The following is a 14992-nucleotide window of genomic DNA, read 5'->3' on the forward strand; positions in this document are numbered from 1 at the left end:
TTTCAATATATATTTGAAAATGAAAGTCTGAGGAAGTGTTAAAGGCATTTGGTTTGTGTGGTATTAGATCATCTCAAGTCCAGTACTGAGCATTTAATTTACCAAAAAGATGGCTCCTTTCAAAACTGAAATAAAACACCTGACTTTTTAAAGTTTGTGTATTACTTTGTTAGAGCTGCCGTAACAAAGTACACAGACTGGGTGGCTTCAACCCTAATAACCTCATTTTAACTTAATTAAAATTTTAAAGACCTCCATCTTCAAATATAGTCACATTCTGAGATACAGGGGATTAGGACTTTGACGTAAGAATTTGGGTGGGGGACACAACTTATCCCTTAACAGAGTGAAATGTTAAGACATTATTTTAAAAAGGATCTACTTATATGTTTCATTTCTACTATGTATTATACAAATATTGTTTTCATGTTTTTACTGTCTTTTAAACCCATTTTGAATGAATTTCATATATATTCTTCTAAAATAAGGGAACTCAACTAAAGGGGTTAAATCATGACTCATACAATTGCATTAGGTTAATATTTAAAAAAACAGTGACAAATTAGTACACTAATTTGACACATGGTCCAATGAAAACAATTTCTGTTGGCTTTTAAGACTTAAAATGGCTTTCTGGATCTACTATGGTAGTAGTCAATGAAGGGGAGCAGAATTTTGCCACCCCAAAATGTCTCTTTGACATATGTCTTATCTTGAGCTGGTTGTTTTTAAGAAACGGCAGACACAAGGAGAGGATCTGAAAACTGAGTAGTAACTGACTGCCCAGCCCTGACATCTTTTCTTGTCTTTAGCTGAGGAAGGTGTATAAGGTGACGGCTTGGACCATTTCAGGGTGTTACTTCAGTTTTCCTGGGCATCTCCTATGTATACAGGAGGTATGCCTGTTGTTAAACTTCTGTTTGTTTTTTCCTGTTAATCTGTCTTTTTATTACCGGGGATATCTCATCTGAGAACCTAAAAGAATAGAGGAAAAATTCCTTTCCTCCTCCACATCATTTATGGCAGTTGGAATGAAATAATAAACTTCTCTAGGTTTCTACCCTAACGTAGTAAGTAGTAGTGTAGTACAATATACCCACAGAAATAAAAATTATACAAAACCTGGCAAAAAAGAATAGTGTTCTGAAACAAAAAAGATAAATTGTTATAAACTGTATCACGTTCTAGCTGGCAGTACATACATTATTTCAATTACTTATTTTATCTTAAGATAATGAACATGAGCATTTCTTGTTCTTTATGTTATAATATGAAACTGATATGTGTCATTCAGTAATAATGAGATGACGGCCTGTGTTACCTGAGCATATGGCAAGTGCTAGGAGTATAAGGAATCATATCATCTGCTGTATATCACTAGATTTCCTACGAATCAATTCACAGACATACAAAATGTAAGTAGCTACATTAATATTTTTGTCTATATATCTGTAAACTTCCAGCTTTTTCTAAGAATATTTCCTTTATAACAATAACAAAAAGTATTAAAATAAAACCAAGCCCACTTAACTGAAACTGATGACAATGTTATTTATATACAAAAATGTAAATTAAGTACAAAGTTGTAAAGATAAATGTTAAGATTTTTAAACAACATTTTACTATTAAAGATAGCCATGTTGTAAAGTGAGTATAGGGTTTATACAGAGTGGTTCTATTAAAACAGGGAGAGCTATACCAAATCATATGGGCATAAATTTTTATCTAAAATGAGATGAGACATGTATAATTTTCAAGTTTAAAATTAAAATTATAAACATATTACCATTTTACTGCATAAAGCTAAAACTATGCTTCTTTTTTAGTTCAAATATTGTACATCTGTATGCGTTTTGAAATGTAACAGAGAAAGTAAAATAGTTAAGTTATACCTAATAAACACATAGAGGGTAAATTTTTATACTTTCTATTGTTATCATTCTTTTTATCTTTGAAAATATTTTAAACCTATGTCAACACAAGCATGAGTGTTTCCACATTTACTTCACTAACATTGATTTTTTTAACCCCATTTTTGTAAACCAATGATTTTTGAATTTAAATTAAGGATTCACACAAGGTTTAAGTTCATGAGGCCTCGTTTTAAAATATAATCCTTTATGTTAAAATTCAGATTTAACTTGCTCAGTTCAATATCGTAAAGATTAGACTACCTTCTGCAATGTCTGCTCCGACATTTCTTTCCAATTCTTCTCTGGAGTACTCTTCTTGACCCCATCATCTTCACCGTATCTAAAGAGTTCTTCTGGCAGAGAATAAATAATATATTATGGTACCTCATATGCTCCTGAAACACTGTTCTGTCATTTTAAGAAAAAGGGGTGTATGGTTTCTCAACTATGAATAACGTAGTCTATTTTATTGTCAAGTATTTGGCCAGTAACTGAATGGTGACCTTTTTCAAGATTTTCAGTCTCACAATTATGTATCTTTATAGTGTCCCTTTCTTTTTTGCAGCGTAAGATTTTCAAAGGTATAACAGATCTGCAGGTTAACAATGCTGTATTTTTATTCCCATCTTCATTCTTTTGTACATCATTCCCCTTTGCCTTAAAAGCAGAATTCACTGCCTTTTTATCTACACAGTCACTACTAGTTTTGTTCTCTGGATCTTGTTCCCTGCCAGGAGGATCAGAGTGATTGCTGAACAAAGCAAACAGTAACAGAATTAGGGTAGACTGAAACTGTAACACCCCCTACCACCACCTTTCTTTAAAGTAAAAGATCATGCACTGGGCAGAGTAAAGCATAAAAATCACATTTCCAGAAAAAGTGACTTTATAACAAATAGAAACCCAGGTAATGGGTAAAGTTGTTCCTACAAATCATTCCTACACTACCCAGGCATTTGACTAATAAAACCCCTTCGAACAAGCAAAACTGTATAAGCAACATAACAACATTAAAGGAAAAAAAATCATAAAACTTCAGTTAATATTATTAGAATTGAAATACATTAAAACCTATAAATATTTTTTTCTTAGAAGATAAATTATGGTGACAAATTTAACATTTTCTTACTGAATTATTTTTGAAATACACATTTCTCAAAGAATCAAAAAGGGGGCAAAAAGAATGCATAAAGCTAAAAGGATACATATCTGTGTTAGTCTGAGATGATTTTGCTTTAAAGTATGCTTGGCTGCTGTAGGTCAGTATGAAACTTTGATTTATCAACAAAGAAAAAAGAAAACAATATTACTCTCTGTAGAGTAGAAATCCTCTTGGTATAAACAGTGACTAACAAGTTTGTTAGAGTGAATTAGGCATTTCTTTTGTCTTTGAAACATGACATATCCAATTAAAACTTCTGTACTCCTGAAATAAATAGAACACTATCCTAAGGATAATAAAAGCTAGAATAGGTAGAATTTGCCACCCGGGGAATATGTACCTTTATCTTGATGATAATCTGTTGGTTCCCGAGTTTCTTTTTCTAGTCCCTTAACACCATGGTGCTGAATTCATTTACAAAACTCTTTCAGCAATATAGAAATAATATGCAAATACAATTCATCTGTTCTAGTCATTTAAATATCTGCTATAGTTCTAAGTAAAATATTTACACTTAAAAATAAGAAAATAGTTCTATATTCAAAGACTGTAGAGTGCTAAAAGTAGCTAAATAACTCCAACAATATAAATGTTGAAGACTGATTTAAAAATGAATTTGATTGCTGCTTTTGTGCTCCTAGGTGTGTGCAAGATTCCCTGGTGGACTGGAAGACCATGTTCACTTGTGGTTTTCTGTTGAAAACTTTGTTTCTCACCTTCACAGGTTTTACAAAGAATACATGGCAGCTAGGCCCAGGCCATGGAGAGGAACAAAGACCCAACTCTCTGCCCCTTGATTCCCTTCCCCTTCAAGGATCTCAGGATTTGGGAAGTGAACCAAGAGGACCTAGTTAGAAATATACAGTTCTATTTTTGTCCTTTGGTGGATGTGTGAGAATATGCTTATCCTTACTGGAAATTTATTTTAAAAATTGTGGATTTAAATGCTTTACTTTTATTTTTACCACTATACAAATTCGTTCTGATTTATATTCTTTCTCAGGAGTTTCTTCTCTCCCCACTTTTTCTTTTTAACTTTTAACTTTGCTTACTCATAGTTGTTTAAACATTTTTCTCTATCGCCTATGTTTTTTTGGTCCCCTTAATTCTCCTGGATTACATTATAAATTAATGTAAGTTCTTCTGCAACTTTTTCTCCTTCTTTTAGATTCTCTTTTAGCTATTTTAACAAATTAATATTAAAAATCTGTTATCATTATAAGGGATTGCAGAATATGCCAGCCTAATATATGCCACTTTGGTATATTGATTATTTTCAGCAGTAGGAACTTCAAAAGCTGCAAATGCAGGTAGAGGCTTTCTCTGAACTCCCCTTATCTGCCAGAAGACCCTCCAGAAGGAACTTGAGTGTTATTACCCACTCCCCTAAAGTTTCATCAGCCAGAGAAGATTAACTCTTATCACAGGAGAGGAAACTAGAAGTCCACACTATACCCAGACAAGCTTTACTACAAACTATCATTCCTCTCAGCTAGTCTTCTATGGGCCCATTCATCTTTTCTAAAATCATTTACTCTCCCCTAAGAGGCCTACATCCCTCCTCCTCTCTCCCTATTAAGACAGTATGTAATCCTGAATTCTAAAGCCACCTCTTTGAGTACTCACTCTTCCCTGGGTTTCTTCCATGTGTATACCATGAGGTATAAACATTAATAAATTTCTGGTTTCCTCTTGCTAATCTTTTATTATAGGGGTTTCAGCTAAGAAGGGTAGAAGGAAAATTCTTATTCCTCCCCTACAATTATATTTTTACTCATCTTAATATGATGCTTCCTACACTATCTTAAAGGTCTGTTTGTGATTGTATCAACTTGGGATATAAAGAAAGGAGAATAGGTATCTTGTGTATTGGCAATTTCCTAAAAAATACTGAAACCGAGCAGGACCCTGTGGAGGCTCCTGGGTATGAAAGCCTTTCTGTGTCCCCCCGTTCCTTGTTTGTAGAGAACAGACTCCAGCCTCCATGACCTTCCCTGAGTCCCAAAGGGCAGATTCAAACAGTTGCTAATCATGGAAGGGAGGGGCTACAGAGACAAGGCAGGAGCAGCCAAGAAACAATAGTGCAGCCTTGGGGCAGGTCCTGGTTTCACCTCAAGGGATACACACAACAGTACCTTTGAGCTCTTTACAGAACAAAAATCCCCAACAAACGGAAGATGTTAGCATTCTTCCTTCCAGAGAAGACCAGCTGAGGCCAGATTAAAGGAACCATAGAAGCTCATCAAGAGATGGCCTGAGACCAGATTAAAAGAGTGCAGGCCCTGCACACACCCTAATCTTATCGGCAAACTCACCCCTGAACTATTGCTGTAAAACTCCTCACCAAATCCTCCCAGGTTGGGACACACAGTTTTCAAAGGCAGGAGCCCACTGTGTCCCCCTTTGCCTGGCAAAGCAATAGAGCTATTCTTTCCTACTTCACCCAAAACTCTGTCTCTGAGATTCAATTGGGCACCAGGGCACAGAGGTCGAGTTTTTGGCATCAATATTACTATTTTTTCTTCACTTTTAGGAAAAGTGAATATATTACTTTAGAGGGTACTTGCCATAACATACAGTAAGAAATATATATTTGGTCTTTTTCCCTGGCTCCCCACACAAAGCTTCTAAAGTCATTGGAATTTCATAAGTGATAGAGGTGAGAGGATTATCTTCTGTTATTCGTAACAAGCCTCTTTGCACAAGGTTCCCCATAAATCTATTTTCCTTTATATTTCACTTCTACTTAACACAAGCTGGATATAAAAATGTTGTTGGAGACACCAACAAAAGTTGCAGGGTGCAAAATTAATACACAGAAATCTCTTGCATTTCTATACACTAATAATGAAAGATCAGAGAGGAGAATTAAGGAAACAATCCCTTTTACCATCACATCAAAAAGAATAAAGTACCTAGGTATAAAATTACCTAAGAAGGCAAAAGACTTGTACTCAGAAAACTATAAAACACTGATGAAATAAATCAAAGATGACACAAACAGATGTAAAGATATACCATGTTCTTGGATTGGAAGAATCAACATCATCAAAATGACTATACTACCCAAGGCAATCTATAGATTCAATGCCATCCCTATCAAATTATCAATGACACTTTTCACAGAACTAGAACAAAATATTGTAAATTTGTATGGAAACACAAAAGACCCCAGATAGCCAAAGCCATCCTGAGAAAGAAAAAGAGAGCTAGAGGAATCAAGCTCCCTGACCTCAGACTATACTACAAAGCTACAGCCATCTAAACAGTATGGTACTGGCACAAAAACAGAAACATAGATCAATGGAACCAGATAGAAAGCCCAGAAATAAACCCATGCACCTATGGTCAAGTAACCTACAACAAAGGAGGCAAGAATATACAATGGAGAAAAAACAGTCTCTTCACTAAGTGGTGCTGGGAAAACTGTAAAGCTACATGTAAAAGAATGAAATTAGGACATTCTCTAACATCATAATACACAAAAATAAACTCAAAATGGATAAAAGACTTAAATTTAAGACTGAATACTTAAAACTCTTTGAGGAAAACATAGGCAGAACACACCGTTACATAAATCACAGCAATATCTTTTTAGATCTACCTCCTAGAGTAATGAAAATAAAACCAGAAATAAACAAATGGGACAAAATTAAACCTAAAAGCTTTTTCACAGCAAAGGAAACCATAAACAAAATGAAAAGACAACCCACAGAATGGGAGAAAATATTTGCAAATGAAGCGACCAACAAGGGATTAATCTCCAAAATATAAAAACAGATCATGCAACTCAATATCAAAAAAAACAACCCAATCCAAAAATGGGCAGAAGACCTAAATAGACACTTCTCCAAAGAAAACATACACATGGCCAAAAAAGCACATGAAAAGATGCTCAACATCACTAATTATTAGAGAAATGCAAATCAAAACTACAATGAGGTATCACCTCACACTGGTCAGAATGGCCATCATCAAAAAGTCTACAAACAATAAATGCTGGAGAGGGTGTGGAGAAAAGGGAACCCTCCTACACTGTTGGTGGAAATGCAAATTGGTACAACCACTATGGAGAACAGTATGGAGTTTCCTTAAAAAACCAAAAGTAGAACTGCTATATGATCCAGCAATCCCACTCCTGAGCATATTTCCAGAGAAAACCATAATTCGAAAAGATACATGCACCCCAATGTTCACTGCAGCACTATTAACAATAGCCAGAACACAGAAGCAACCTAAATGTCCATCAACAGACGAGTGAATAAAGAAGATGTGGTACATATATACAATGGAATATTACTCAGCCATAAAAAGAACGAAATAATGCCATTTGCAGCAACATTGGTGGACCTAGAGACTGTCATACTTTATGAAGTAAGTCAGACAGAGAAAGACAAATAATATATGATATCACTTATATGTGGAATCTAAAAAAAGACACAAATGGACTTATTTACAAAACAGAAATAGAGTCACATATGTAGAAAACAATCTTATGGTTCTGAGGGGAAAGGTGGGGGAAGGATAAATTGGGAGATTGGAATTGACATATACACGCTACTATATATGAAATAGATAACCAGTAAGGACCTACTGTATAGCACAGGGAACTCTACTCAATACGCTGTAATGGCCTATATGGGAAAAGAATCTAAAAAAGAGTGGATATATGTATATGTATAAATGATTCACTTTGCTGTACACTTGAAACACAACATTGTAAATCAACTATACTCCAATAAAAACTTTACAAAAAGAATAATCCAGAATAAATAAAAATACACAAAACAAAATATACTATGAAGGCTCCCACTGACCTAAGATGAAACAATCTGAATATCAAAAAGAATAATGCCTTCAATGGGTTAAAAAATCTTTAAATATATCAACAGAAGTTCTGAGTTTCTAACACTAACAAAAGCCACCAACTCATTGATCACCTTTGAAGGATGCTAGGTCACCAAATGAAAATTGGTAAAGAGGTGTAATCAAGATTTTTCTTGCCTTTCCTGTACAAACTGTATTTCAGGATAACCAAATAGTTATCCATATTCTTCTTCATAGAATTCCAGATAAAAAGTGCACAAAAAATGCTGAAATCAGAAAATTGCTGTGTTGCAAGCCCAAATGAAATAATGAATTTTGATAACAATAACCAATGGATGCTAAAACCAGTAAATGAAACATTGATTGGGAATTTAATAATAGAGGGATTAGGCTGAAACCACCTGAAGTTCCTAATTAATCTTAATATTATTTAAAGTGGGATAAACCAGAAAAAAAAGAACATGCACCACAATGTTCACTGCAGCCTATGTACAATAGCCAAGACATGGAAGCAACCTAAATGTCCATCGACAGAGGAATGGACAAAGAAGATGTGGTACATAAATACAGTGGAATATTACTCAGCCATAAAAAAAGAATGAAGTAATGCCATTTGCAGCAACATGGATGGACCTAGAGATTATCATATTAAGTAAAGTAAGTCAGACAGAGAAAGACAAATATCATATTACTTATATGTGGAACGTAAAAAAATCATACTAATGAACTTATTTACATAACAGAAACAGAGTCACAGACTTCAAAAACAAACTTATGGTTACCAAAGGGAAAAGGTGGGGGGTGATAAATTAGGAGTTTGAGATTAACATTTACACAGTACTATAAATAAAACAGATAATCAACAAGCACCTAGTGTTATAGCACAAGGAACTCTACTCAATATTATGTAATAACCTATATGGGAAAAGAATCTGAAAAAAAATGGATATATGTATATGTATAACTGAATCACTTTGCTGTACACCTGAAACTAACACAACATTGTAAATCAACTATATTCCAATATAAAATAAAATTTTTTAAAAAACTTAAGTTTCTGTCAATTTACGTCACAGTTATAAGATGTTATATGTAAGTCTCCTAGTAACCACAAAGCAAAAACCTACAAAAAACACATAAAAGATAAACAGACAGGGGGCTTCCCTGGTGGCGCAGTGGTTGAGAGTCCGTCTGCCGATGCAGGGGACACGGGCTCGTGCCCTGGTCTGGGAGGATCCCACATGCTGCGGAGCAGCTAGGCCCGTGAGCTATGGCCGCTGAGCCTGCGTATCCGGAGCCTGTGCTCCGCAACGGGAGAGGCCACAACAGTGAGAGGCCAGCGTACCGCAAAAAAAAAAAAAAAGATAGACAGGAATATAAGTATATTTAAACCACTAAAGAATGTCATCAAAACAAAAAGGAAGAGAGTAGGAGAAGAATAAAGGAAGCGGGTGGAACTACAAAAACAGCCAGTAAACAATGAACAAAAAAGCAATATGTATATATCTGTCAACAATTATTTTACCTGTAAATGCACTAAATTCTCCAAACAAAAGACACAGAGTAGCTGGATGAATAAAAAACCAAGACCCATCTATATACTGCCTACAAAAGACACACTTTAGATTTAAAGACACACACAGACTGAACACAAAAGGATTGAAAAAGATATTCCATGCAAATGGGGACCGGAAGAAAGCTGGAGTAGCTACACTTACATCAGGCAAAATAGGCTTTAAGACAAGACTGTCAGAAGAGACAAAGATGGGTATTATATAACGATGAAGAGGTCAGTCCAACAAGAGGATGTAACATTTGTAAATATTCACACACCCAACATAGGAGCACCTAAATATAGAAAGCAAGTATTAAGAGACCTAATGGGAGAAACAGACAGACATACAGTAATTGTTCTGTTCAGATTTTCTATTCCATCATGATTCAGTCTTGGTAGGTGGTATGTTTCTAGGAATTTATCCATTTCTTCTAAGTTGTGGAATTTGTTGGAATATATTTGTTAAAAGTATTTTCCTATGATTCTTTGTATTTCTGTGGTATCAGGTGTAACATCTCCTGTTTCATTTTTTTAATTTTATTTGAGTTCTCTCTCTTTTTTCTTGGTAAGTATAGCTAAAGGCTTGTCAATATTATTTATCTTTTTGAAGAACCAGCTCTGAATAGATTTATGACTGATAAGGAGATTGAATCAGTAATCAAAAACCTCCCAGCAAACAAAAATCAGATCCAGACGGCTTCATTAATGAATTCTGCCAAATATTTAAAGAAGAATTAATACCAATTCTTCTCAAACTCTTCCAAAATATATAAGAGGAGGGAGCTTTTCCAAGCTCAATTCACAAGGCCAGTATTATCCTGATACAAACACCAGAAAAGTACACCACAAGAAAAGAAAATTATAGGCCAATATCCCTGATGAATATAGATATAATGTCCTCAAAAAAATATCAGTAAACAAAATTCAACAATACACTACAAGGACCATACACTAAGATCAAGTGGGATTTATTCCAGCGATGCAAGAATGGGGTTAACATCTGTAAATCAGTCAATGTTATACACCACATTACAAAAAGACGGATAAAAATCATATGATCATCTCAACAGATGTAGGAATATCTTTTGACTATATTCAACATCCTTTCATGGTTAAAACCCTCAACAAACTGGGTACAGAGGGAACCTATCTCTACATAATGAGGGCCATATATGACAAGCCCACAGCTAATATCATACTCAATGGTGAAAAGCTGGAAGCTTTTCCTCTAAGATCAGGAACAAGATAAAATGCCCATTCTCACCACTTTTATTCAACATAGTATTGGAAGTCCTAGCCAGCCACTTAAGCAAGAAAAATAAATAAAAGGCATCCAACTGGAAAGGAAGAACTAAAACTGTCACTATTTGCAGATGACATGATATAGAAAACCCTAATGACTCCATCAAAAACTGTCAGAACTGCTAATAACTGTAAGAACTAACAAATTCAGTAAATTTGCAGGATACAAAATCAATATACAAAAAGCTGTTCTATTTCTTTATACTCACAATGAACTATCAAAGAAAAATTAAGAAAACAATCCCTAGGAATAAATTTAACCAAGGAGGTGAAAGACCTGTGTATTGAAAACTAAAAGATATTAATGAAAGAAACTGAAGAAGACAAAAATAAATGGAAAGATATTTCATGCTCATTGATTGAAAGAACCAATATTGTTAAAATGTCTATACAACCCAAAGCAAACTACAGATTCAATGCAATCCTTATTAAAATTCCAATGGCATTTTTCAAAAGAAAAAACAAATTCAAATAACCCTAAAATCTGATGGAACCACAAAGTACCCCAAATAGTCAAAGCAATGTGAGAAAGAAGAAAAGTTGGAGGCATCACGTACGCCCTGATTTCAAACTATATTACAAAGCTAATATTTAAAACAGTATGGTACTGGCATAAAATAGGCGCATACATCAATGGAACAGAATAGAGCCCAGATATAAAAACAAGCTTATATGGTCAATTAATTTACAACAAAGGAGGCAAGAATATACAATAGGGAAAGGACAGTCTCTTCATTAAATGGTGTTGGGAAAACTGGACAGCCACAAGCAAAAGAATGAAACTGGACCACTATCTTATACTATATACAAAAATTCACTCAAAATATATTAAAGGCTTGAACATAAGATCTGAAACCCTAAAATTCCCAGAAGAAAACAGGCAGTAAGCTCCTTGACCTAGATCTTGGGGATGATTTTTTGAATCTGACATCAAAAGCAAAAGCAACAATAGTAAAAATGAATAAGTTGGACTACATCATACTAAACATCTTCTGCACGGCAAAGGAGACCATAAACAAAATAAAAAAGCAACCTACTGAATGGGAGAAACTATTTGCAAATCATATATCTGAAAATGGGCCAATATCCAAATGTATTTTAAAAACTCATATAATGCAATAACAAAAAAACAAACAATTCAATTTAAAAGTGGGCAGAAGATCTAAATGGACATTTTTCCAAAGAAGACATACAGGTCTAACTTGTTTTATTGTGCTTTGCTTTACTGTTCTTTGCAGATATTGTGTTTTTCTACTAATTGAATGTTTGTGTCAACCAAGTCTATTGGTGCCATTTCCAACAGCATTTGGTCATTTTGTGTCTCTGTGTCACATTTTGGTAATTCTCCTAATATTTCAAACCCTCCTCCAGCAAAAAAGACTATGACCCACTGAAAACTCAGATGATGGCTAGCATTTTTTAGCAATGAAGTATTTTTTAATTAAGGTAGGTACATTCATTTTTTAGACATAATGCTATTGCACACTTAACAAACTACAATATAGTGTAAATATAATTTTTATGTGCCCTGGGAAACCAATAAAATCACGTGACTCACTTTATAGCAATATTCGCTTTATTGTTGTGGTCTGGAAAAAAACTCCACAGAATCTCCTAGATATGCCTGTACAGATGGCTAACAGATATGTGAAAAGATGCTCAACATCATTAATCATGAGGGAACTACAAATCAAAACCACACTGAGATATCATCTCATACCTTTTAGAATGGCTGTTGTCAAAAAGACAAGAAGTAACAAATCTTGGTGAGAATGCAGAGAAAAGAGAACCCTTGTGCACTATCGGTGGGAATGTAAATGGGTGCATCCACTTTGTAAAACAACATGGAGGTTCCTCAAAAAGATAAAAATAGAACTACCATATGATCCAGCAATTTCTGGGTATTTATCCAAAGAAAATGAAAACACTAAAGTGAAAAGATATATGCACCCCAATGTTCACTGCAGCATTATTTACAGTAGCCAAGATATGGAAATAAGCTAGGTGTCCATTGATGGATGATAGGATAAAGAAATTGTGATACATATATACATATACACAATGGATATTATTCAGCCATAAAAAATAATGACATCTTGCCATTTGTGACAACATGGATGGGCCTCACAGACATTATGATAAATGAAATAAGTCAGAGAGAGAAAAACAAATACCATATGATGCCTTTCATATGTGGAATCTAAACAAACAAAGAAACAAAGAAAAAAGCTCAGAAACACAGAGAACAGATTGGTAGTGGCCAGAGGTGATAAAAGAAATGGGTGAAGGGAGTCAAAAGGTAAAAAGAAAAAAGAATAATAAAAAAAAAAAGGCCCCATCAGCTTTTCACCCAATGGTCTTAGTAGTCATTAATGATCATTGCCTTGATCTATGGAAAAAAAAAGAACTCAATGAAGGAGTAGCATAAAATATGATATAAATCAATGGTGTAAAATAGAAGGATTCAAATACTGGCCTTGACAAGTTCACTAGTAAACTAAATAAGAGCAACGGGAACAACAAAGTAATTGGGACAACTTCCAGATGAGTGATATATAAAAATTTAAATATTACATACAAATTATTAAGTATAAATTATTAATTGAATTATTAAGTATAAATTGTCAACACCTAAAAAGCACAGTGGTAACAATTAAGCTGTAGCAAGGTCAAATAAGAAGAAATTCTATCATATCAACCTTATTTACTTTTTTTAATGAGGTATCTGAGGATGGACTGAAGTCATATTGTAACTATAGTAATCCTGATTTTAACAAAGGAATAATCTTGTAATTGAAATAGATACATCCCCTTTTACTCAACACTCTCAGGCTAGGGGTCAGGCAGGTTTCAGATTTGCAGATCTCCAAGTTTCCTTCTACCTCTAAGATTGTGATTCCAGGTGAGAACTAAATGACTTCCAGAAAAGTGTAATGTCATATAAAAATATAAATGAATTATTGATAGTTAACTACCTCTATATTATCAATAACTCTATATTACCTATAAAACTTTGGACAAACACACCTAGTAAAACTTTGTCAATGAATAGTAAAAATGAATATTTTCTCCTTATCAAATATTTCTTTAAAATTTTTAATAAATTATAAAGCTGACTTTTAAGTGTTCTATTTGATTTTCTCATGAAAGGTGAAAATGTTAATGAGATATGAATGAGTAAAGCAGTGGAAAGAGGGGGAACAGGGTGGGAGTCTTAGAAGAAAATGAAAGTAAAACATAAAGAACTGGATAATTTTAAACTGCTTACATTAAACATTTATCCTCACAAAAAATTACCTTCTCTTCTCTCTGCCATAAATGTATTCAATTCTTGTATTGTTGCTTTATCAACAGACATATGTACCTTAAGTTTATCCAATTCTTCTTGAAGATTCATCCTATGAAAATTAACACAATAAACAAGTATTTTAATTGTGTAAGTTAAGGAATAATACAGCAAACATATAAAAGCGGCAAAAATATTTTAAAAATACATGAATTAGACAGCAGTAAAATAAAAGCTAGAGTATATTAATATTAACAAATCCTAACAATTAAAATTGAATTTTAATGAGCATCTAGAAGGTAAAATGTTTCGACTAATTTTTAACTTTGTCTAAATAAACATGCTAAATAGGTAAAACATAAACTGTATAATTAAAAAAATCATCTATCGAGTTACCAGATCATTTTCTAACAGATACGCTATGTAAAATAATAAAATTGTTAATACATATCACTGCAAGCCAAGAGAGTAAATCTCTAGATGCCAAGTAAAGACAAAAAACCCTTACTAGTAAAATGGAATTGAGCTACCATGACAAGAGACCTGGATCAAATACTGCCCATGGAGACTTCAGACCTTGAGACCCGAGTGGAGATGAAAGTTTATATGCAAGGCCCTTCAGGGCTGAGAGACAAAACTGGACTAACTGCAGAAAGCTGGGAGACAAAATTTTGCTGAATGAATACCTGAATATCTGGGCTCATCTGGTTGAAGTTCCATTAAAAAGAGGCTTCTTGCCCTAGTCAGAGCAAGACAGAGTCAACCATGTGAGATTAGGATCCTAAGTCTATATTACTGGTTTCAAAATTGAGCCATTATACATTTGCAGAGAACTGAAGAAATGACAGCAATGTAAAAACTGGTTTATGCCCATGTACACTGGAGAGTTCAGGCAGACACAATCATCCACTGAAGAGAGGTGTCTACAACTGAGAGAATGGACAGGA

General features: G+C 34.1%; 1 protein-coding gene across 3 annotated transcripts in view; it reads right to left on the bottom strand.

The window, feature by feature from the left end:
• Nucleotides 1-14992, bottom strand: part of CNTLN (centlein) — a 330490-nt gene that overhangs the window by 111534 nt on the left and 203964 nt on the right. For all 3 annotated transcript variants that reach the window (XM_079927964.1, XM_079927963.1, XM_079927962.1), the window contains exons 13-14: nt 14057-14157; nt 2175-2266 (exon numbers count right to left, since the gene is read on the bottom strand). In XM_079927964.1, the coding sequence (XP_079784090.1) occupies nt 2175-2266; nt 14057-14157 (193 nt within the window). The remainder of the gene's footprint in view (nt 1-2174; nt 2267-14056; nt 14158-14992) is intronic.

This window comes from Stenella coeruleoalba, assembly GCF_951394435.1.
Source record: "Stenella coeruleoalba genome assembly, chromosome: 7".
NCBI lineage: Eukaryota > Metazoa > Chordata > Mammalia > Artiodactyla > Delphinidae > Stenella > Stenella coeruleoalba.